Source organism: Pan troglodytes, chromosome 13 (genome assembly GCF_028858775.2).
Source record: "Pan troglodytes isolate AG18354 chromosome 13, NHGRI_mPanTro3-v2.0_pri, whole genome shotgun sequence".
Lineage (NCBI taxonomy): Eukaryota > Metazoa > Chordata > Mammalia > Primates > Hominidae > Pan > Pan troglodytes.
Window position 1 is genome coordinate 104,926,557 of NC_072411.2, and position 24,381 is coordinate 104,950,937.

Consider the following 24,381-nt stretch of genomic DNA (forward strand, 5'->3'; position numbering starts at 1 on the left):
TAAACTTGAAAGTTGATCATTAATTTTGAAATAGTTTTTTTAATGCCACTTTGATTTGGGGGCTTAATCTGAAAGGATGTGCACATTGAATATAGTTTTAATGTGGTCCATTTTTTTAGGAGAACACATTTTCCTTTTTTACTGGCAACTATGGGGTAAGGGTAGTTAGAATTATTCTCACAGAAAATTATACATAGATTTATTTTCCAATTATTAAATCATGTATGAGGTGTTGGTTGGTACTTAAAGTTTATTTTGATGTATCAAAGCTTGGCCTGCATTATTGAAGATGTTATTGCAAAACCCACTTCTTTTTTTTTTTTTTTTTTTTTTTTTTGAGACAGAGTCTCACTCTGTCGCCAGACTGGAGTGCAGTGGTGCGATCTTGGCTCACTGCAACCTCCACCTCCAGGATTCAAGCGATTCTCCTGCCTCAGCCTCCTCGGTAGCTGGGATTACAGGCGCCCGCCACCACACCTGGCTAATTTTTGTATTTTTAGTAGAGACGGGGTTTTGCCATGTTGGCCAGGGTGGTCTCGAACTTCTGACCTCAGGTGATCCTCCTACCTCGGCCTCCCATAGTGCTGGGATTACAGGCTTGAGCCACCACGCCTGGCGAAAACCGACTTTTTTATATGTGTCTTTCCTCACATTACTTATTAATGTGAGGAAACATTAATAATATTACATTAATAAGTAATATGCTTTATTGCCACTATATTATTTTACTATTTTAATTTGCATTGGATGTCTTATAACTATTATATTGGCAAATACCCGCTTTGTTTGCTCAGAAATGAAACCTACCCCTGTTACAAAGCTGGTGGTTGGTTCTTGGCAGTTGATTTGGTTTATGCATCCCCTAGGATACTCTCAAAGGCAAGGGATCAATTAGCAAGGTGTTAATTTGTCTTAATCTTTTGGGCTGGTACTAAGTTATTGTGAAGCAGATGTGTTATTACTCCATCCTCTGTGAAGATTGAGGAATAAGATGATCACTAAGTGCCAGTATTACTTTTAGATGTCATTATCAAATAACATTGTCACTAATTTTTTAGTGACAATATTTAGTGAAAGATTGTCACTGATTTGTTTTATATTTTCCCGTGATAATTACCTTCCTGTCTTATTTTCATTATGTCCTCCCATTTCCCTGAAATGTATCAAACAAGGGTTTAATTTATAAACAAGAAGGAGATCCAAATAAGAATTTGTTGGATATGAGAGATACATTGATTCTATAGAAAATTCCTGGGCCCAATCCCTGGAGATTTATATTTGCTAGGCCTAGGGTGGGTCAACTGTTTTCACTCAGTATAGTTCTCTGGAGAGTCATGAAAGTTATTGCGTGTATCAGTAGCTTGTTCCTTTTTGTTTCTGTTTATATACAGTAATCCTTATCCTTTTTTTTTTATGGTTTCAGTTACTTCTAGTCAACCTTGGTCTGAAAAGATTAAGTGGAAAATTTCAAGAAATAAACAATTTATATGTTATAAATTTGCGCCATTCTGAGTAGGGTGACGAAATGTCTTGCTATCTCGCATCCCCCACCAGGAACGTGAATCATTCCTTTGTCCAATCGTATGCACGTCTATGCTCCCTACCTGCTAGTCACTTTGGAGCCCTCTCAATCGTTGGATTGACTGTCATGGTTTTGCAGTGCTGATGTTCGAGGAATTTTTGTTTTACTTAATGGCCTCAAAGCCCAAGAGCAGTGATGCTGGCTTGTTGTTATACTTGTTCTATTTTATTATTAGTTATTGTTGTTAATCTCATGCTGTACCTAACTTACAAGTTAAACTTTATCATAGATATGTATATATAGGAAAAAACAGTGTATATAGAATTGAGTACAATCTGCCATTTCAGGCATCTTTACTGGGGGTCTTGGAAGTATCCCCGTGGTTAAAGGGGATTACCGTAGTTAAGTTGGAGAACTTTCTACATAGTTTAAAACTTAGTTTCTGCTTTGTTTCTTTCCTAATTTTATTAAAACAAGCATTTTTGTCTTAAATCTAGGTGACAAAACACGACAGCCTTCTTCAAGCCCCTCCAGTATTATCCGACGCACTTCCTCCCTGGATACTCTTGCTGCACCGTATCTTGCTGGACACTGGCCTCGGGATAGCCATGGGCAAGCTGCACCTTGCATGAGGGACAAAGCTACACAGGTAAGCTTATTATAGTTCTTATCCTGAAGTGTTTTTCTCTGAAGCTACTTCTTCTAATATTATTTGTTCTGCTTTGAGTAGAACAAACATTTAGTGTATATTAGAATTAACTTGAGAAACTTACCAAAAAGAGCAGATTCTAAGCCTGACCTCCAGGTATTCTATAGTCGGTTTTGGTTGGGGCCTGGGAATGTGCATTTTAAATAGCTATCAAAGTAATTCTGATACATACAGATAATTTATGGACATACTTTTTTTTCCCACTTATTCTTTATAAGTTAGTTTACAACAGGGGTATCCAATCTTTTGTCTTCCCTGGGCCACATTGGAAGATGAAGAATTGTATTGGGCCACACATAAAATACACTAACACTAATGAGCTTAAAAAAAATTGCAAAAAATTCATAATGTTTTAAGAAAGTTTACGAACTTATGTCGGGCTGCATTCAAAACCATCCTGGTCCTCATGAGGCCCATGGGCCGCAGGTTTTGGACAAGCTTGGTTTACAATATCATAATATATTTAATATATGGAGTTTGGTCTTAAAAATTTGTAACAGCAAAGATTAGTGACCATCTAACTTTACGTTTTTGTGCCAAAAAAACCTTCATGTATCAGGAGATGGGGACTGTATTACTTTGCTGATCCTAAAAATGTAAATATTCTGACAAAGGGACTCTGGAAGCAAAGTTTTATACTTCTGGGTTTGTAAAATTGTTTAATATAAAGGGATCTCAAGAAATCATTCAGGGCCAGGCGGGGTGGCTCACGCCTATAGTGCCAGCACTTTGGGAGGCCGAGATGGGTGGATGGCTTTTGAACCCAGGAGTTCAGTACCAACCTGGGCAGCATGGCGAAACCTCATCTCTGCAAAAAAATACAAAAATTAGCCGGGCATGCTGGTGCACACTTGTAGTACCAGCTACTTGGGAGGCTGAGGCAGGAGAATCACTTGAACCTGGGAGGTCAAGGCTGCAGTGAGCAGTGATCATACCACAGCACACCAGCCTGGGCAATAGAGTGAGAACCTGTCTCAAAAAAAGAAGAAACAAAGAAGAAGAAATCATTCAGGTCTACCCCTTAGTTTTACAGATGAAGAAGCTGAGGTCTAAGACCATACAGCCAGTTGAAGACTGCATCTTAGTTTGGTGTAGTTTCTTACTTACCACAGTTATAACTAGTTAAATATTTGTGTAGTTATTTATTTATGGCTTCTTACATTCACTAGACAGTAAGACCCATGAAGACAGGAATTGTGTCTGGCTTGTCTATTGCTGTATTTCCATGCCCAGGACTTAATACTAAATGCAGAATAAATGGCCCAAGGAATACTTGCAAAGGAATGAATGAGCAAAACAGTTACAGCTTTATTGCTAGTGAAGAATGAAAAACATTTAAAGATTTAAAAGATTTTTTATACTGATTGTTGAAAATCAGGTAGGGTACATCTTGATTTAGACTTCAGATTTACGTTACTCCTGGTCTTCAAAAAAAATTTGAAGAATTTTTTCTTTCTTTCTTTTTTTTTCTCCCCTGAGATAGAATCTCGCTGTGTTGCCCAGGCTGGAGTGCAGTGGTATAATCTTGGCTCACTGAAACCACTGCCTCCCGGATTCAAGCGATTCTCATGCCTCAGCCTCCCGAGGAGCTGGACTACAGGCGTGCACCACCATTTCTGACTAATTTTTGTACTTTTAGTAGAGGCGGGGTTTTACCATGTTGGCCAGGCTGGTTTCAAACTCCTGTCCTCAAGTGATCTGCCTACCTCGGCCTCCCAAAGTGCTGGGATTACAGGTGTGAGCCACCACACGTGGCCCGAGATAATGTTTTTTATTTTTATTTTTATTTTTTGAGATAAGTTTCTCTCTGTTTCCCAGGCTGGATGGAGTACAGGGGCACAATCTTGGCTCACTGAAACCTCCACCTCCCGGGTTCCAGCAATTCTCTTGCCTCAGCCTCCTGAGTAGGTGAGATTACAGGCACATGTCACTACGCCCAGCTAATTTTTTGTGTTTTTAGTAGAGACGGGGTTTTGCTATGTTGGCCATGCTTATCTCGAACTCCTGACCTCAAGTGATCTGCCAGCCTCCCAAAGTGCTGGGATTATAGGCGTGAGCCAAGGTGCCCAGCCCTGAGAGAATGTTTATTAAAGAACCGAGTAAACACACTTTTCTGTGATGGTTTTGGATTTGTATATTGATTTCCAAAATTCCAGGTATTCTTAATGGGCTCAGTTTATTTTCTGTTCTGATAATCTTGAAATGGAATCCTACTGTTAGGGCAGACAATTGGGATTTGGATTACCTTGGTGTTTATACTTTAGTGCAAACTACAGAAATGAAAATGTAGACTCTGTACTCATCAAAAGTAATGAATCTTTTCTGAAATTGACTTTTTTTTTCTTTTTTTTGGAATGGAGTCTCACTCTGTTGCCTAGGTTGGAGTGCAGTGGCCTGATCTCAGCTCACTGCAGCCTCCGCCTCCTGGGTACAAGCAATTCTCCTGTTTCAGCCTCCCAAGTAGCTGGGACTACAAGCGCACGCCACCACGCCTGGCTAATTTTTGTATTTTTAGTAGAGATGGGGTTTCACCATATTGGTCAGGCCAGTCTCAAACTCCTGACCTCAGGTGATCCACCCGCCTTGGCCTCCCAAAGTGCTAGGATTACAGGCATGAGCCACCGCGCCCAGCCTAAAATTGACTTTTTTAACCAAAGAGTTCTGTGAAACTCTGTAGTTATTCACAATCTGTAACTTTGCTGAGCTTAGGGCATGTAGTTTGGTGTCCACTTGCTTTCTGCTTAATCCACATGTCACATTTAAATTTGTAGAAGTTTATTTCCTTGAGCATTTCTACAGCACCCTTTATTTCCACTGCAGTTTTAGGTTCAATGGGTTCAGACATTTTGTTATATTAGTAAGAGTATGCTATCATACAAGCCATTGGGAGCCTCTTGATCTGTGGATGCAGTTCAGTAAGTCTTTTCAGCAAATTGCTGTGACCTAACAATTGAATTAAAATATAAACCCTATATTCCCTGCCTTTTTCTAAATATCCCCCAAATTGGGAATGTTAAGGGTACAAATAAAAAGAAAATTTAGATCTGGGTGTGGTGGCTCATGCCTGTAATCCCAGCACTTTGGGAGGCTGAGGTGGGCGGATCGCCTGAGATCAGGAGTTCGAGACCAGCCTGACCAATATGGTGAAACTCTGTCTCTACTAAATATACAAAAATTAGCCAGGCGTGGTGGCGTGCACCTGTAGTCCCAGCTACTCAGGAAGCTGAGACAGGAGAATTGCTTGAACCCGGGAGGTGGAGGTTGCCGTGAGCCGAGATCGTGCCACCTCACTCCAGCCTGGGTGACAGAGTGAGACCCCATCTCAAAAAAAAAAAAAAAAAAAAAAGAAAGAAAGAAAGAAAATGTATAATTATCATACTGTTAATCTTATTTGTAAAGCTCGTGTAGAATCTCCTAAAGGATAACTGGGTACTCCATCCTTTCAGTTACATGGTGGGCTCTCATCTTTGGCAAGTGAATTTAGCAGTAACACAATTAATCAAAAACTCTCAAATACCTTATTTGCAGATGTTGGGTTTCCCTAAGTGTATGCTAGTTAAATCAACTTTTAAAAATTGTGGTAAAATATATATAACAAGGTTTGCTGGTTTGACCATTTAAAAATACATGCCTATGTCATTTTATTGAACTTTATTGGGCTTCGCAGATATTGTGTTTTTTTACAAATTGAAGGTTTGTGGCAACTCTGCACTGAGCAAGTCTGTCGGTGCCATTTTCCAAAAATGTGCTCACTTTGTGTCTCTGCCCCATTTTGGTAATTCTTGGAATATTTCAGCCATTTGCATTATTATTGTATCTGTTATGGTGATCTGTGCTCAGTGATCTTTGATGTTACTGTTAATTGTTTTGAGGTGCCATGAACCATGCCCATATAAGACGGGGAACTTAATTGATGAATGTTGTGTGTATTCTGACTGCTGTTCTCCTGAGTCTCTCCCTCTCATTGGGCCTCTTTGTTTTCTCAGACACAACAGTATTGAAATTAGACAAATTAATAACTTTACAATGCCCTCTAAGGGTCAAGTGAGGTGAAGAGTTACATGTCTCTCTATTTCAATCAAAAGCTAGACATGATTAAGCTTAGAAAGCAAGGCATGTCAAAAGCTGAGATAGGCCAAAAGCTAGACCTCTTGTACCAAACAGCTAGCCAAGTTGTGAATGCAAAGGAAAAGTTTTTGAAGGAAATTAAAAATACTACTTGAATGAGCATTATGAATGATAAGAAAGTGAAACAGCTTTATTGGCAATATGGAAAAAGTTTTAGTGATCTAGATAGAAGATCAAACCAGCCACAACATTTCATTAAGCCAAAGCCTAATCTAGAGTAAGACCTTAATTCTCTTCAGTTCTTATGAAGGCTAAGATAGGCGAGGACGCTACAGAAGAAAAGTTTAAAGCTAACAGGTTGGTTCATGAGGTTTAATGAAAGAAGCCATCTGCATAACATAAAAGTGAAAGGTGAAGCAGCAAATACTGATATAGAAACTGTAGTAAGTTATCCAGAAGATCTAGCTAAGATTACTGTTGAAGATGGCTACACTAAACAAGAATTTTTTTTTTTTTTTTTTTTTTTTTTTTGAGATGGGGTCTTGCTCTGTCACCTAGGCTGGAGTGCAGTAATGCAGTCATAGCTCGGTACAACCTTAAACTCCTGGGCCCTGGGCTCAATCAGTCCTCCTGCCTCAGGTTCCCAAGTAGCTGGGACTGTAGGCACACACTGACATGCTTGTATTTTTTCTTTTTTAAATGTTTTTGTAGAGACAGGATCTTGCTATGTTGACCAGGCTGGTCTTGAACTCCTGGCCTCAAGCTGTCCTCTCACCTTGGCCTCCCAAAGTGTTGGGATCACAGGTGTGAGCCACTGCACCCAGCTAGATTTTTAATGACAAAACAGCCTTATCTTGTAAGAAGATGCCGTCTAGGACTTTCATAGCTAGAGAGAAGTCAATGCCTGACTTTAAGGAACAGGCCAACTCTCTTGTTAGGGGCAAATGCAGCTGGTGACTTTAAGTTGAAGCCAGTACTCATTTACCATTCTGAAAATCCTAAGACCCTTAAGAATTATGCTAAATCTACTCTGCTTTTGCTTGATTCATGGAACGACAAAGCCTGGATGCCAGCACATCTTTTTATAGCATGATTTACTGAATATTTTAAGCCCACCATTGAGACCTACTGTTCAGAACAAAAGATTACTTTCAGAATGTTACTGCTCATTGGCAATGCAACTGGTCACCCAAGAGCTCTGATGCAGATACACACAGAGAGGAATGTTGCTTTCATGCCTGCTAACACAACATCCATTTTGCAGCCCATGGATCCAAGAAATAATTTTGACTTTCCAGTCTTATTATTAAGAAAATACATTTAATGAGGCCATAACTGCCATAGATAGTGATTCCTCTGATGGATCTGGGCAAAGTAAATGGAAAAGCTTTTGGAAAAGATTCACCATTCTAGGTGCCATTAAGAACATTTGTGATTTGTAGGATTAGGTCAAATATCAACATTATCAGGAGTTTGGAAGAAGGTGATTCCAACCCTCATGGATGACTTTGAGGGTTTCAAGACTTCAGTGGAAGAGGTCATTGCAGATGTGGTGGAAATAGCAAGATAACTAGAATTAGAAGTAGAACCTGAAGATGTGATTGAATTGCTGCAATCTCATGATAAAACTTAAGCATGACAAATTGCTTCTTATGGATGAGCAAATAAAGTGGTTTCTTGAGATAGAATCTACTCCTGGTGAAGATGTGGTGAATATTGTTGAAATGAAAACAAAGGATTAAGAATATTACATAAACTAACTTAGTTGTTAAAGCAGCAGCAGGTTTTGAGAGGGTTGTCACCAATTTTGAGAGAAATTGTACTATGGGCAATATGCTACCCATGCAGCATTGTGTGCTACAGAAAAATCTTTTGTGAAAGGACCTGAGTCCGTTGATGCAGCAGACTTCATTGTCATCTTATTTTAAGAAATTGCTGCACGGGTGCGGTGGCTCACGCCTGTAATCCCAGTACTTGGGGAGGACGAGGTGGGCAGGTCATGAGGTCAGGAGTTCGAGACCAGCCGGACCAACATAGTGAAACCCCTTCTATACTAAAAATACGAAATTTAGTGGGGCGTGGTGGTGTGCACCTGTAATCCCAGCTACTCAGGAGGCTGAGGCAGGAGAATCGCTTGAACCCGGGAGGCAGAGGTTGCTGTGAGCTGAGATCACACCATTGCACTCCCGCCTGGGCGACAGAGTGAGACTCCGTCTCAGAAAAATAAAGAAAGAAATAAATAAAATAAATAAAAAAGAAAGAAATTGCTGTAGCCACCTTGGCCTTCAGCAGCCATCACCCTGATCAGTCAGCAGCCGTTAACATCAAGTCAGGACCCTCCACTGTCAAAAAGATTGTGACTTATTGAAGGCTCAGATGATCATTAGCATTTTTTTTTTGAGACGGAGTCTCGCTGTGTCGCCCAGGCTGGAGTGCAGTGGCACAGTCTCGGCTCAATGCAAGCTCCACCTCCCGGGTTCACGCCATTCTCCTGCCTCAGCCTCCCGGGTAGCTGGGACTACAGGCGCCCGCCACCACACCCAGCTAATTTTTTGTATTTTTAGTAGAGACGGGGTTTCACTGTGTTAGCCAGGATGGTCTCGATCTCCTGACCTCGTGATCCATCTGCCTCGGCCTCCCAAAGTGCTGGGATTACAGGTGTGAGCCACCGCGCCCAGCCACATTTTTTAAATCAATATTTTAAAATTAAGATATGTATGTTTGTTAAGACATAATGTTATTGCACACTTAATACACTATAGTATAGTGCAAACATAACTTCTGTATGCACTGGGAAACCAAAGAAATTCATGTGACTTGCTTTATTGTGTTACTCCCTTTATTGCAGTGGTCTGGAACTGAACTCCCAACATCTCTTGAGTTATAACTGTATATAATTTAGTGGCATTAATTACATTCACAATGTTGTGCAACCATTGCTAACTATTTCCAAAACTTTTTCATCACTCCAAAAAGAAACCCTGTAACTCCCCATCCTCCTTTTTTCCTCACTATTAATACCACTGGCAGTTAATACTTAACCACTATCTCACTTTCTGTTTCCATGAATTTGCCCATTTCATGTAGGTGGAATCATACAGTTTGTTTTCCTGCATCTGACTCATTTCACTTAGCATAATGTTTTTGAGGTTCATTCATGTTGTATCATTTATTGAACTTAATTCCATCCTTACTTCCTCCTACCTCCTTCCCTGTGTTGCCTAGGCTGGAGTATAGTGGGATGATCACAGGTCATTACAGCCTCGACCTCCTGGGTTCAAGGGATGCCTCCCCTGCCCAGCCTCCTGATTAGCTAGGACTATAGGCTTGCACCACTATGCCCAGCTAGTTTTTTGAGTTTTTAGTAGAGACAGGATCTTTCTATGTTGCCCGGGCTGGTCTAGAAGTCCTGGCCCCAAGAGATGTCCACTCTGGCCTCCCAAAGTGCTGGGATTACAGGCAAGAGCCATCACACCTGGCCTTAATCTCTCTTAATGGGTGAATAATATTCCATTTATCAATATACCACATTTTGTTTACCTGTTAATCTGTTGATGGATATTTGGGGTGTTTCTACCTTTTGACTGTTCTGAACAATGCTGCAGTGTACATGGAAGTATCTGTGTGAATCCCTGCTTTCAGTTCCTTTCAATATATACCTGAGAGTGGAATTGCTGGGTCATATGATAATTCGATGTTTAGTTTTTAGAGGAACTGCCAAACTTTTTCACAGCAGCTGTATCATTTTCTATCCCCATGTATGAAGGTATATAATTCCAGTTTCTCTATATATTTACTAACACTTGTTTGAAAAATTATAGTCGTCCTAGTAGGTATGTTGTGGTATGTAATTGTTAGGATTTGTTTCCCCATATAACTAATGGTGCTGAGTATCTTTTCATGTGCTTACTGGCCATTTGCATATCTCCTTTAGAGTTCAGACACTGTCTTAACATCTCTGTGCCTCTGTTTCCTTGTTGTAAAATGGGAGAACTATAGTACCAATTTTTTGAGGTTATTTTGAAGATTAAAAAAAGAAAACATATAAAACTCTCAGAACAGTATCTGGCACCTAGTAAGCATTCAATAAATGTTCTCTGTTAAATTAAAAATTAAAGTGATTACCTTTATTGTCAGATTTGAACAAGGATGGAATGTAGGTTTTATCCCCTAAGGAATTTGATCTATTGCTATTGCCTTCCTGGAGCATCCTGTTGAGAAGATGCAGGATAAAGATTGCTGAGACTGATAAGTGATTTCTGCCTTTAGCAAGGGACCTGGGGCACTTTTAGCAGTTATTTGCCTGTCTAGACACTGCTGCAGCAAAGAGTATGTTGGAAATACTTTATCTTAGGTTGTAAGTGGGTGCTTTCAGAAAGCTGATGTAGACTTTTGGCAAATTTTATCATGTCACTACTCTAAGCCCTGGTTTCTTGATTTTCTTTTTCTTTCTTTTTTTTTTTTTTTTTGAGACAATCTTGCCCAGGCTAGAGTGCAGTAGCACAATCTCGGCTCACTGCAGCCTCTGCCTCCCAAGTTCAAGCAATTCTCTTGCCTCAGCCTCCTGAGTAGTTGGGATTATAGGTGCCCACCACCATGCCCGGCATATATATATATAGTATTTTTAGTAGAGATGAGGCTTCACCATATTGGCCAGGCTAGTCTCGAACACCTGACCTCAGGTAATCCGCCTGCCTCAGCCTCCCAAAGTGCTGGTATTGCAGGTGTGAGCCAGTGCCCCCAGCCTGATTTTGAAATAATTATGTATTACTCTCAGGCCTTTCCACCTCCTAGGGGAAGATTGGAAATGGGAGAAGGATTCTGGAAAATACAGAGAAAGAGAAATGCAGCATTTAAAAAGTTAAGAGGGCCGGGCGCAGTGGCTGACACCTGTAATCCCAGCACTTTGGGAGGCCGAGGCAGGCGGATCACCTGAGGTTGGGAGTTTGAGACCAGCCTGACCAACATGGAGAAACCCCATCTCTACTAAAAATACAACATTAGCTAAGTGTGGTGGCGCATGCCTGTAATCCCAGCTACTCGGGAAGCTGAGGCAGGAGAATCGTTTGTACCCGGGAGGTGGAGGTTGCAGTGAGTCGAGATAGTACCATTGCACTCCAGTCTGGGCAACAAGAGTGAAACTTCATCTCAAAGAAAAAAAAAACAAAAAAAGTTAAGAACATGGAACAAGTTTTGAAAGATGTTAATCTCTCCTGTTGCATACCCCACCTCATCATTTGCTTTGGTCATGAGAATGAGTGAATGATTAAGGTTTTACTGTACATGATTATTTGTCATCATAATTACTTGACACAAAGGTATTCTCTTTTTTTCCTGTCTGTTTGGCAGCTATTCTTTATTCTGTGTATGTTCAAATAGCCTGAGAGCCTTTTAGCTTAGTGCTCCAGCATGTCAGTGGGCCTAATTGCCTATGAGACTGATTTGCCATTTCTGCTTTAGAGTTTGTACAGAGCTACAGTGTCACCAACCTCTGCCCCAACACTGCCTCCGTGTTCTTTTAAAGATTCTTGTCTGATCCTTTGCGAGTTTGCCTTCCAAAAACGTTAGACTAATTTATATTTCCAGCATTAGCTACCTATGTGGCAAGTCTATTAATTTGGTTTAAACTACCTGATTTTCAGAGTGCCTTTTATATTTGCTGACTATACCAATTTAGGGAGAGAAACTGTAATGTGTATGTGTGCTTGCATTATTTGGGATTCCTTTGACTCAGAAGGTATTTTCTTTCCAACTTTCTTAACCTAGGCTTATTTACCTTATAGGTGATTTATCTGAGTATTTAACTTTTTGTGACCCACGTGATTGATGTCTGGTTTTCTTTCCTATTTCCTTCTTATTTTTAACATTTTTTTAGAGACAAGGTCTCACTGTGTTTCCCAGGCTAGAGTGTAGTGGCTATTCACAGGCATAATCACCGTGCACTATAGCCTCAAACTCCTTGGCTCAAGGGATCCTCCTGCCTCAGCCTCCTGAGTAGTTGGGACTACAGTCGCATGCCCCCACATGTCTTTCTCTTTCCTGTTTCTTTGGTTTGGTTTCTTTATGGCATAAACCAGTCATCTTTTGCTTTTAAAAGTCTTACATTATTTTTTCTTGGACCCTCTGTGTTTCTGAGGCTATTTTTTTAAAACCCTCAAAGGTTGATTTTGATTAATATTTTATGAAAGTGTTTGTTTTTTCTAAAAGGACCTTGGCTTCAGAGTATTTTATGAAAGTATTTTATTTTTACAATTTATAGGTTGGCATTTGCTATTTATGGAAAAGTTCTGAGTTTTCCAGTTTATGGAAAAGATCTGAATTCAAAAACTTTGTAAGATGTCCTGCGATTAAAACAATAAAAGTTGAATATTTGTTAAACTAGAGGTATTTGTTGAATTACTGAAGACAGCTGTTTATAAATCTACAAACTTGTTTACAGGTTGTTTTCTTTGAATTGAAAGAATAGTCTGTAATTTAGAGTAAAAATATCACTATTTTACATATTTGGTAGATCTAAGCATTACTAAAAAGTATATTTTAATGTTATGAAAATGAAGAAGTAAAATTACTTTTTGAGTAACATTAGCTGTTTTGAATAAAACCTTGGTCTACTGGTTGAAATTAGAATGTAACAGGAGTAGAAAGTGTAACATTAGGAGTAAAAGAAATGTTAAAATCTTTTTTGGGGGGCCTAAATTCAGTGACTTCAGTGTAAGTTCTGTTGTTGCCTGTCAGTAGCTTTGCCTTCCTTAGGGTAAGCCTAGGAGTCTGAGAATTTTAATTTCGAAATCTTTACTACTTGGAGTTGTGTTCCTGTCCTTTCTTATTTCACATGTTAGATCAAATTTCTCTAGGCCAGTGACACCATACATTGTTTTTTGTTGTTGTTGTTTTTATTTTTATTTTTTTAGGGTATTGCTTGACACCAGGTGGAGTGCAGTGCCATGATTGTGGCTCACTGCAGCCTTGACCTATCATGATTAAGCAATCCTCCCTCCTTGGCCTCCCAGGTAGCTAAGACTACAGATGCATGCCACCACATCTGGCTAATTTTTAATTTTTTTTTTTTTTGTAGAGATGGGGGCCTTACTATGTTGCCCAGGCTGGTCTTGAACTCCTGGACTCAAGCCATCCTCCTCCCTCAGCCTCCCAAAGTGTTGGGATTACAGGTGTGGTCCACTGGGCCTGGCCCATTAAATAGGCTGGGCACATCTAGCAGATGAAGGGTTATATTTTGGAATCCTTTAAAACAAATAGTTTCATGGCCAGGCATGGTGGCTTATGCCTGTAATCCCAGCACTTTGGGAGGCCACGATGGGTAGATCACTTGAGCTCAGGAGTTCAAGACCAGCCTGGCCAACATGGTGAAACCCTGTCTCTACCAAAAATACAAAAAATTAGCCAGGTGTGGTGGCGTGTGCACTTGCAATCCCAGCTACTCGGGAGGCTGAGGCACGAGAATCACTTGAACCTGGGAGGTGGAGGTCACAGTGAGCTGAGATCCTGCTACTGCACTCCAGCCTGGGTGACAGAGTGAGACTCTGTCTCAAAAGTCATTCAGTCAGTCTGTCAATCAGTCAATAAAACAAATAATTTCACGATTGTGTAACTTAATTTTTTTTTTTTTTGAGACAGAGTCTTGCTCTGTTGCCCAGGCTGGAGTGCAGCAGTGCGATCTTGGCTCGCTGCAGCCTCCGCCTCCCAGGTTCAAGCAATCTCCTGCCTCAGCCTCCCGAGTAGCTGAGATTACAGGAGTGTGCCAGCATGCCCAGCTCATTTTTTGTATTTTTAGTAGAGATGGGGGTTTCACCATGTTGGCCAGGCTGGTCTCGAACTCCTGACCTCAGGTGATCCACTTGCCTTAGCCTCCCAAAGTGCTGGGATTACAGGCATAAGCCACCATGCCCAGCCTAATTTTTTATTTTATTGTCAGAAGAGATCTACTCTCAACAAAATTTTACGCGTACAATACAGTATAAATAAAATAGGTATGATAATTATACAGCAGATCTCTAGAACTTACTCATTTTGCTTAACTGAAACTTTATTTCCATTGGTTGGTAACTCTCTCCATCCCCCCAGTCCCTGGCAATCACCATTCCATTTCTGATTCTATGATTTGACTACTTTAGATTTCTCATATAAGTTGAATCATGCAGTATTTGTCTTTTTGTGACTGACTTATTTCATTTAGTAGGATGTCCTCACAGTTCATCCATATTATCATATACTGCAGAATTTCTTTTTTTTTTAAGACTGAATGCTTGAATAATATTACATTGTATGTATATATACCATAGTTTCTTTATCCATTCATCTGCCAATGGATATTTCTACACCTCTGCTATTGTGAATAGCACTGCAGTGAACATGTGAGTGCAGATACCTGTTTGAAATACTGATTTCAGTTCTTTTGGAATTGCTAGAGCATGTGGTTTTTCCATTTTTAATTATTTGTTTTGTTTTTAGGACTGGGTCTTGTTCTATTGCACAGGCTGAAATACAGTGGCATGATCTTAGCTCACTGCAGCCTCGAACTTCTGAGCTCAAGTGATCCTCCTGCCTCAGCCTCCCAAATAGCTGGACTCTAGGCATGTGCCACCACACCTGAATAATTTAAAAAAATTTTAGAGATGGAGTGTCACTTTGTTGCCCAGGCTGATCGTGAACTTTTGGCCTCAAGCGATCTTCCCACCTCAGCCTCTCCTGCGTCACTGAGATTATTGGTGTGAGCCACTAGGCCCAGCCAATTTTTAATTTTTTGAGTGACCTTCATACTGTTTTCCATAGAAGCTTTACTGTTTAGTATTCCCAACAACAGTGTACAGGGGTTCCACTTTCTCTACATCCTTACCAACACTTGGCTTTTTGGTAATAGTCATCCTGACAGGCGCGAGATGATACTTCATTGTAGTTCTGATTTATCTTTCCCCGATGACTAATGTTGAACATTTTCTTATATACCTCTTGGTCATTTGTGCATCTTCTTTGGAGAAATGTCTATTCAAGTCCTTAGCCCACTTTTTTTTTTTCCAAGTCCTTAGCCCTTTTTTTTTTTTCCAGACAGGGTTTCGCTCTTGTTGCCCAGGCTGGAGTACAATGGAGCGATCTCAATTCACTGCAACCTCTGCCTCCCGGGTTCAAGCGATTCTCATGTCTCAGCCTCCCAAATAGCTGGGATTACAGGCACCCGCCATCACGCCCAGCTAATTTTTGTATTTTTAGTAGAGATGGGGTTTCATCATATTGGTCAGCCTGGTCTTGAACTCCTGACCTCAGGCGATCTGCCCCCCCTCTGCCTCCCAAAGTACTGGGATTACAGGCGTGAGCCACCACGCCCGGCCAGCCCATTTTTTAATTATTAGTTTTATTGCCATTGAGTTGTATGTGTTTCTTACGTATTTTGGAGATTAGCCTCTTATCAAATATATAGTTTGCAAATATTTTCTTATTTCTTAGGTTGCTTTTTACTCTGTTGATTGTTTTCTGTGTTGTGCATAAGCTTTTTAGTTTTTGCTTTTTTTTGTCTGTGCTTTTGATGTCATAGCCATGAAATCATTGTCAAGACCAATATCATGAAGCTTGTCCCCTATGTTTATTTCTAGGAGTTTTATAGTTCGTGTCTTATATTTAAATCTTGAATCAATTTTAAGTTGATTTTTGTATGGGGTAAGAGTCCAGCTTCTTTCTTTTGCATGAGGATATTCAGTTTCCCCAGCACCATTTGTTGAAAAGACTGTCCTTCCCCCATTGGCACGCTCATTGAAGATTGGTTGAGTGTTAATGTGTGGATTTATTTATGGGCTGTCTATACTGTCCCATTGATGTATGTCTTATCTTTATGCCAGTACTATATTATTTTTATTACTGTAACTTTGTAATATGTTTTGAAATAGAGAAGTATGATGCCTCTAGCTTTGTTCTTTCTCAAAATTTATTTGGCTATTCGTGGTCTTTTGTAGTTTCACACGAGTTTTAGAATTATTACCTGTTTCCATAAAAATGCCACTGGGATTTTGATAGGGATTGCATTGAATTTGTAGATGACTTTGGGTAGTGTGGATGTTTTAACAGTATTAAAAGTCTTCCAGTCCATGAACATGAAATGCCTGTTTGTTTATGTCGTCTTTAATTTCTTTAATCAATGTTTTTTAGTTTTCTGTATATAAGTCTTTCACTTCCTTAGTTATGATTATTCTTATGTTATTTTTGGTGCTGTTGTAAATGAGATTGCTTTCCTAATTTTCTTAATTTTTTTCGTATTTTTAATTTTTATGGGTACATAGTAGGTGTATATATTTATGGGGTAGCTGAGATATTCTGATATTTGATGCAATATATTTGATTATAATGCATAATAATCACATCAGAGTAAATGAGATATCTATCACCTCAAGCATTTATAAGTTCTTTGTATTACAGACATTCCAGTGATATTATTTTACTTATTTTTAAATGTATAATAAATTATTGTTTACTGGAGTCACCCTGTTGTGCTATCAAATACTAGATCTTATTCTATCTAACTACATTTTTTGTACCCATTAACCATCCCCCTTCCCTTCTTGCCTGCTACTAACCTTCTCAGCCTCTGATAACCATCCTTCTACTCTCTGTCTCCATGAGTTCAGTTGTTTTAATTTTGAGCTCCCACAAATGAGAACCTGCAAAGTTTGTCTTTCTCTGACTGGCTGATTTCACTTAACGTAATGTCCTCCATTCATGCTGTTGCAAATGACAGGATCTCCTTTTTTTTGTTATGGCTGAATAGTACTCCATTTTGTGTATGTACCACATTTTCTTTATTCATTTGTCTGTTGATGGACACTTAGGTTGCTTCCAAATCTTGGCTATTGGGAACAGTGCTGCAGTAAACACGGGAGTGCAGATACCTTTTCAATATACTGATTTTCTTTGTTTCAGGTATATGCCTAGGAGTAGGATTGCTGGATCATATGGTTCCTCTATTTTTTGTTTTTTGAGGAACCTCCAAACTGTTCTCCTTAGTGGTAGTACTAATTTACATTCCCACCAACAGTGTATGAGGGTTCCTTTTTCTCCACATCCTTGCCAGTATTTGTTATTGCCCGGCTTTTGGATAAAAACCATTTTAACTGGGGTGAGATGGCATCTCATTGTAGTTTTGATTTGTGTTTTTCTGATGAACAGTGATTGAGCACTTCTGCATATACCTATTTGTCATTTGTATGTCTTTTGAGAAATATCTATTGAGATCTTTTGCCCATTTTAAATTGGATTATTAGAGTTTTGCCTATTGAGCTCCTTTTATATTTTGGCCATTAATCCCTTGTTGGATGGATAATTTGCAAATATTTTCTCCCATTCTTTGGGTTGTCTTTTTCACTTTGTTGATTGTTTCCATTACTGTGCAGAAGCTTTTAACTTGATATGACCCTATTTGTCCATTTCACTTTGGTTGCCTGTGCTTGTGGGTTATTACTCAAAAAATCTTTGCCCAAACAAACATCATGGAGAGTTTTCCCAGTGTTTTCTTGTAGTAGTTTCATAGTTTGAGGTCTCAGATTTAAATCTTTAATCCATTTTGATTTCATTTTTGTATAAGGTGAGAGATAGGGTCTAGTTTCATTCTTCTGCATAAGAATAACCAGTTTCCCCAGCACCGTTTATTGAACAGACTGTCCTTTCCCCATGTATGTTCTTGGCATCTTTGTCAAAACTGAGTTCACTGTAGATGTATGGATTTATCTCTGGATTCTGTCTTCTATTCCACTGACCTCTATGTGTCTGTTTGTATGCCAATACCATGCCATTTTGGTTACTGTCATTCTGTAGTATAATTTGAAGTCAGGTAATGTGATTCTTCCAGTTTTGTTCTTTTTGCTCAGGATAACTTGGGCTATTCTGGGTCTTTTGTGAATCCTTATAAATTTTAGGATTTTTTTTTCTATTTCTGTGAAGAATGTTATGGTATTTTGGTAGAGATTGCATTAAATCTGTAGATTGCTTTGGCTAGTATGAACATTTTAACAATATCTATTCTTTTAATCCATGAACATGGGATTTCTTTCTTTTTTTGTGTGTCTTTAATTTCTTCACTCAGTGTTTTACAGTTTTCAATGAAGAGATCTTTCACTTCTTTGGTTAAGTTAATTCCTAGGTGTTTTATTTTATTTGTAGCTATTGTAAATGGAATTACTTTGCTGATTTCTTTTTCCGATTATTTGCTGTTGGCATATAGAAATATCACTGATTTTTGTATGTTGATTTTGTATCCTGCAACCTTGCTGAATTTATCAGCTCTCTCTTTTTTTTTTTTTTTTTGTGGAGGCTTTAGGTGTTTCCAAATATAAGATCATATTATCTGCAAGCAAGGATAATTTGACTTCTTCCATTACAGTTTGGGTGCCTATTATTTCATTCTCTTGTCCAGTTGCTCTGTCTAGCTCTTCCAGTACTATAATGAGTAACAGTGGTGAAAGTGGGCATCCTTGTCATGTTCCCTATCTTACAGGAAAGGGTTTCCATTTTTCCCTATTCAATATGACACTAGCTATGGGTCTGCCATAAATGACTTGTATTATGTGGAGATATGTTCCTTCTATACCCAGTTTTTTGAAGGTTTTTATCATGAAGAGATGTTGGATGTTATCAAATGCATTTTCAGCATCAAAATGATCATATAGTTTTTGTCTTCATTCTGTTAATGTGATATATCACACTGATTGATTTGCATTTGTTGAACCATCCTTGCATCCCTGGGATAAATTCCATTTGGTCATAATAAATGATCTTTTTAATGTGTTGTTGAATTCAGTTTGCTAGTATTTTGTTAAATTTTGCATCAATATTCATCAGTGATATTGGCCTATAGTTTTCTTTCTTTGAAGTGTTTGGTTTTGGTAGCAGGGTAATACTGGCCTCGTAGAATGAGTTTGGAAATATTCCCTCCTCTGTTTTTCAAAATAGTTTTAGTAGGATTGGTGTTAGTTCTTCTTTAAATGTTTGGTGGAATTCAGCACTGAAGCCATCGGGTCCTGGGATTTTCTTTGCCGGGGTGCTTTTTATTATGGTTTTGATTTTGTTACTTGTTATTGGTCTGTTCAGGTTTTGGATTTATTCATGATTAAATATTGTTAGGTTGTGTGTGTCTAGGAATTTATCCATTTATTCTAGATTTTACAACGTATTGGCATATAGTTGCTCATAGTAGCCAATAATGATCCTTTGAATTTCTGTGGTATCAGTTGTAATATCTACTTTTCCCTCTCTGATTTTATTTATTTAGATCTCTCTTTTTCTCTTAGTCTGGCTAAAGATTTGTCAATTTTATCTTTTCAAAACCCACCTTTTTGTTTTGTTGATCTTTTGTATTGTTGTCTTCATGTCAAATTCATTTATTTCTGTTCTGATCTCTATTATTTTTTCTGTTAATTTTGTGTTTGGTTTGCTCCTTTCTGGTTCTTTAAGATGCATTATTAGGTTGTTTATTTCAAGTTTTTCTTATTTTTTGATGTAGGCACTTTTAGCTGTAAAATTCCCTCTTAGTGCTACTTTCACTGTATCCCATAGATTTTGGTATGTTGTGTTTCCATTATTTTTTTTGAGAAGGAGTTTTGCTCTGTTGCTCAGGCTGGAGTGCAGTGGTGTGATCTTGGCTCACTGCAACCTCCGCCTCCTGGGTTCAAACAATTCTCTTGCCTCAGCCTCCCAAGTAGCTGGGATTTCAGGCACATGCCACCATGCCCAACTAATTTTTGTATTTTTAGTAGAGATGAGGTTTCACCATGTTGGCCAGGCTGGTCTCAGACTCCCAACTTCAGGTGATCCGCCTGCCTCGGCCTCCCCAAGTGCTAGGATTACAGGTGTGAGCCACTGCGCCTGGCCCTCCATTATCATTTGTTGTAAGAAATTTTTAAATTTCCTTCTTAATTTCTTCATTGACCCATTGGTCATTCAGAAGCATATTGTTTAATTTTCATTTTTTTTTATAGTTTCCAAAATTCCTCATTATTGATATCTAGTTTTATTCCACTGTGGTCAGTGAAGATGCTTGATATTATTTCAGATTTTTCAGAATGTGTTAAGACTTTTTTTTGTGACCTAACATGGTCTGTCCTTGAGAATGATCCATGTGCTGAGGAAAGAATGTGTATTCTACAGCTGTTGGTTGAAATGTTCTGCAAATATCTATTAGGTCCATTTGATTTATAGTATAGATTGAGTCTGATTTTTTTGTTGTTGATTTTATGTATAGATGAACTGTTCAATACTGAAAGTGGGGTGGTGAAGTCTCCAGCTGTTATTGTATTGGGGTCCATCTCTATTTAGATCTAATAATATTTGCTTTATATATTTGTGTGCTCCAGTGTTGGGTGCATATATATTTACAGTTGTTATATTTTTTTGTTGAATTGACACCTTTATCATTATGTAGTGACCTTCTTTGTCTCTTCTTACAGTTTTTGTCTTCAAATCTGTGTTGTCTAAATATAGCTACTCCTGCTCTTTTTTGGTTTCCATTTGCAAACAACATCTTTTTCCATCCCTTTTTTTTCAGTGTATATGTTTTTTCATAAATGAAATGTGTTTCTTGTAGGCAACAGATCATTGGGTCTGTTGTTTTTATTCATGTAGCCACTGTGTGTTTTGTTTGGAGAGTTTAGTCCATTTTCATTCAGTGTTATTACTGATAAGTGAAGACTTACTCCTGCCATTTTGTTATTTGTTTTCTGGTTGTTTTGTGGTCTTCCTTCTTTCCTTCCTTCCTGTCTTACTTTTAGTGAAGGTGATTTTCTCTGGTGGTATGATTTATTTTCTTGCTTTTTATTTTTAGTGTATCTGTTGTATGTTTTTTGATTTGAGGTTACTACAAGGCCTCGTTTGAATAAACTTTCTACCCCTATCTCTTTCTTTACCTCCCTTGTAAGGCCAATAACTATTCAGTTTGCCCTTCTGAGACTATTTTCTAGATTTGGTAGGCATGCTTTATTGTTTTCATTTTCTTTTTTTTCTTTTGTCTCTTCTAAGTCTGTGTTTTCAAATAAACTGTCTTCAAACTCACTAATTCTTTCCTCTGCTTGAGCAGTTCTACTACTAAAAGACTCTAATGCATTCTTAAGTATGTCAGTTGCATTTTTCAACTCCATAATTTCTGCTTCTTTTTAATTATTTCAATCTCTTTGTTAAATTTGTCTGATAGAATTTGAATTCCTTCTCTGTGTTATCTGGAATTTCTTTGAGCTTCCTCAAAACAGTTATTTTGAATTTTCTATCTTAAAGGTCACATATCTGTTTCTCTAGCACTGGTCTCTGGTTCATTTGGTGAGGTCATGCTTTTGTGAATGGTCTTAATGCTTATGGATGTTAAGCTGTGTCTGGGCATTGAAGAGTTAGGTATTCATTGTAGGTCTTTGTAGTCCAGGCTTGTTTGTACCTGTCCTTCTTGGGAAAGCTTTTCAGATATTTGCAAAGACTGGGTGTTGGCTGGGTGCAGTGGCTGACACCTTTAACTCTCCAGCACTTTGGAAGGTTGAGAAGGGCAGATTACTTCAGCTCAGGAGTTTGCGACCAGCCTGGGTAACATGGTGAAATCCCATCTCTACAAAAAAAAAAATACAAAACAAGCCAGGTGTGGTGGCATATGCCTATAGTCTCAGCTACTTGGAGGCTGAGGTGGGAGGATCACTCCAGCCTAGGAAGGTGAGGCTACAGTGAGCTGAGATGGTGTCACTGTACTCCAGCCTGGGTGACAGTGAGATCCTGTCTCAAAAAAACAAATCATAGGTGTTGTAATCTAAGCTGTGTCTTTATTAGGGTGCACCCCAAGCTCAGTAATGTTGTGATATTCTTGCAGAGTTGTAGATATACTGCCTTGACAATGTTGGTTAAGATCCAGAAGAATTATCTGGATTACAAGGCAGAGACCCTTGTTCGGTTCTGTTTCTTTCTCCCAAACAGAGTGTCCTTCTCTGTTCTGAGCCCCCTGGAGCTGAGGGAGGGATGACACAAGCACCCCTGTGACTACTATCAATGTGATTGCACTGGGTCAGACCTGAAGCCAGCACAGCTTTTCACCCAAGGCCTGCTGTAACCACTATCTAGCTAATGCTTATGGTTGCTCAAGGCCCTGGGGCTCTGCAGTTAGTAGGTGGCAAAATCAGCTAGGTTTGTGTCCTTTCCTTCCTGGTGGTAAGTTTCCCCAGGCCCTGGGCAGGTCCAGAGGTGTTGTAGGGAGCCAGGGACTAGAGTCAAAAACCTTAGAAGTCTGCCTGGTGAGCTGGCACTCAGACCACAAGATGCAGTCCTTCCCACTCTTTCCTCCCTTTTCCATAGGCAGAGGAGCCTCACCTTGTAGCCACCACTACCACAGACCCACAGGTAGTACTGCCAGGCCACTGCCAGTGTTCCCTTAAGGCCCAAAAGCTCTTCAGTCAGCTTGTGGTTAATGCTGCCTGGCGTGGAACTCACCCTTCAGGGCAGTGGTTTCCCCTCTGGCCCAGGGCAGGTCCAGAAATGCCATCTAGAGCCAAGGCCTGGAATCGAGAACCCCAACAGTCTGCTTGGTGCTCTCTGCCACTGTGGCCAAGCTGGTACCTAAGGTGCTAGACAAAGTTCCCTTTATTTTTACTTTTTTTCCCTTTGCTTTTCTCAAGCAGGAGTATTCCCATAGCTACCATAGCTGGGAAAATGCTGAGTTTCACCTGAACCTAGCAAGTCTCAGAGTCTTATCCAAGGTCCACACTGCCTGGCCATGACTGCTGGTTTCTAAGGGCCCACAGGCTCTTTAGTCAGCAGGTGATGGGTCCTGCTGGTACTGGTTTCTTTCCTTCAAGGCAGCAAGTTCCCTTCTGGCCTAGGGTGTGTCTAGAAATGTCCTCCAGGAGCTAAGGCCTAGAAAGAGGGCCTCATATCTCTGACTGGTGTCCTATCCTGTTTTGGCTGAGCTGGTATCCAAGATGCAAGACAGAATATATCTCTTTTGGAGCTGTGAACTGTGTAGCCTGGGATTGGGTGGCACCAGCACTCCCTTGGCCGCCCCGTTCGTATGTCAGTAGGTCACGTGTCCCCCAAGTCCACTGGCTCTGAGCCCAGTTACATTAGGACTTGCTTAGGAGTTGCAGTCTCTGTGTCCTACCCTGCCTTTCAAATTTATTTGGGGCCCTAGATCACTTTAGTCCGCAGTGATGTGGCTTGCTGGAATTCAAGTTCTGGCCATGGGGTTGGGCAATTCCCCTCTGGCTAAGTCTAGTTTTAGTACTCCCTCCGTGGGTGGGTGTCAGCTGAGTTCAGCCAGTTTTGCTTTCTGCAGTGATGGCAGCACTGAGTTCAGTGCAATGTCGCACAACTGCCGTGTTCTCCCTCTCCCAAGTGTACACCACACAGCTCGCTGCAGTGGCAAGGAGGTGGAGGGGGGAGGGGGAATGGTGGCATTGGCTATTCAAACCTGTCTTTCCTACCCTCTTCCAATGCCTCTTTTAGTGACATGAAGTTAAAACCAGGTACTGTGTGTGCTCACCTGATTTTTGGTTCTTAAGAAGGTGCTTTTTTCTGTATAGATAGCTGTTAAATTGGTGTCCTTCTTGGGGGAACAATCAGTGCAGCCTTCTATTCTGCCATCTTGCTCTCTAGATTCCAGAACTTTTTTCCTAATGTCCTTTTAAGATATTTGTTAATGTTTGGAAGCACATCTGATTTTTTTGTTGTTGATTTTGTATCTTGCAACTCGTTTATTAGTTATAACAGTTTGTTTTGTGGAGTTTTAGAGTTTTCTATAATAACATAATGTTGTGTCCAAATGGGATAATTTTAATTCTTGTTTTTCCAATTTGGAGGCTATTTATTTTGCCTAATTGTCCTGGTTAAGACTTCTAGTACTGTGTTGAATAGAAGTGACAAGAGTGGGGCATCCTTGCCTTGTTCCTGATCCTAGAGAAAAAGCTTTCAGTTTTTCTTCATTGAATATGGTGTTAGCTGTGGGTTTCTCCTTTATGAATTTTATTTTATTATGTTGAGATACTTTCTGTTATTCCTGGTTTGTTTTTTATCATGAAAGAGTGTGAATTTTGTGAGTTTTTTCTGCATCTATTGAAATGATCATATA

The 24,381-nt window shown here is 39.5% G+C and overlaps 1 protein-coding gene across 1 annotated transcript in view; it reads left to right on the top strand.

Moving 5' to 3' along the window:
• The window catches only part of FAM117B (family with sequence similarity 117 member B), a 134,640-nt gene that overhangs the window by 58,989 nt on the left and 51,270 nt on the right, over positions 1-24,381 (top strand). The window contains exon 2 of the mRNA XM_016950310.4: positions 2,020-2,171. Within this exon, the coding sequence (XP_016805799.3) occupies positions 2,020-2,171 (152 nt within the window). The remainder of the gene's footprint in view (positions 1-2,019; positions 2,172-24,381) is intronic.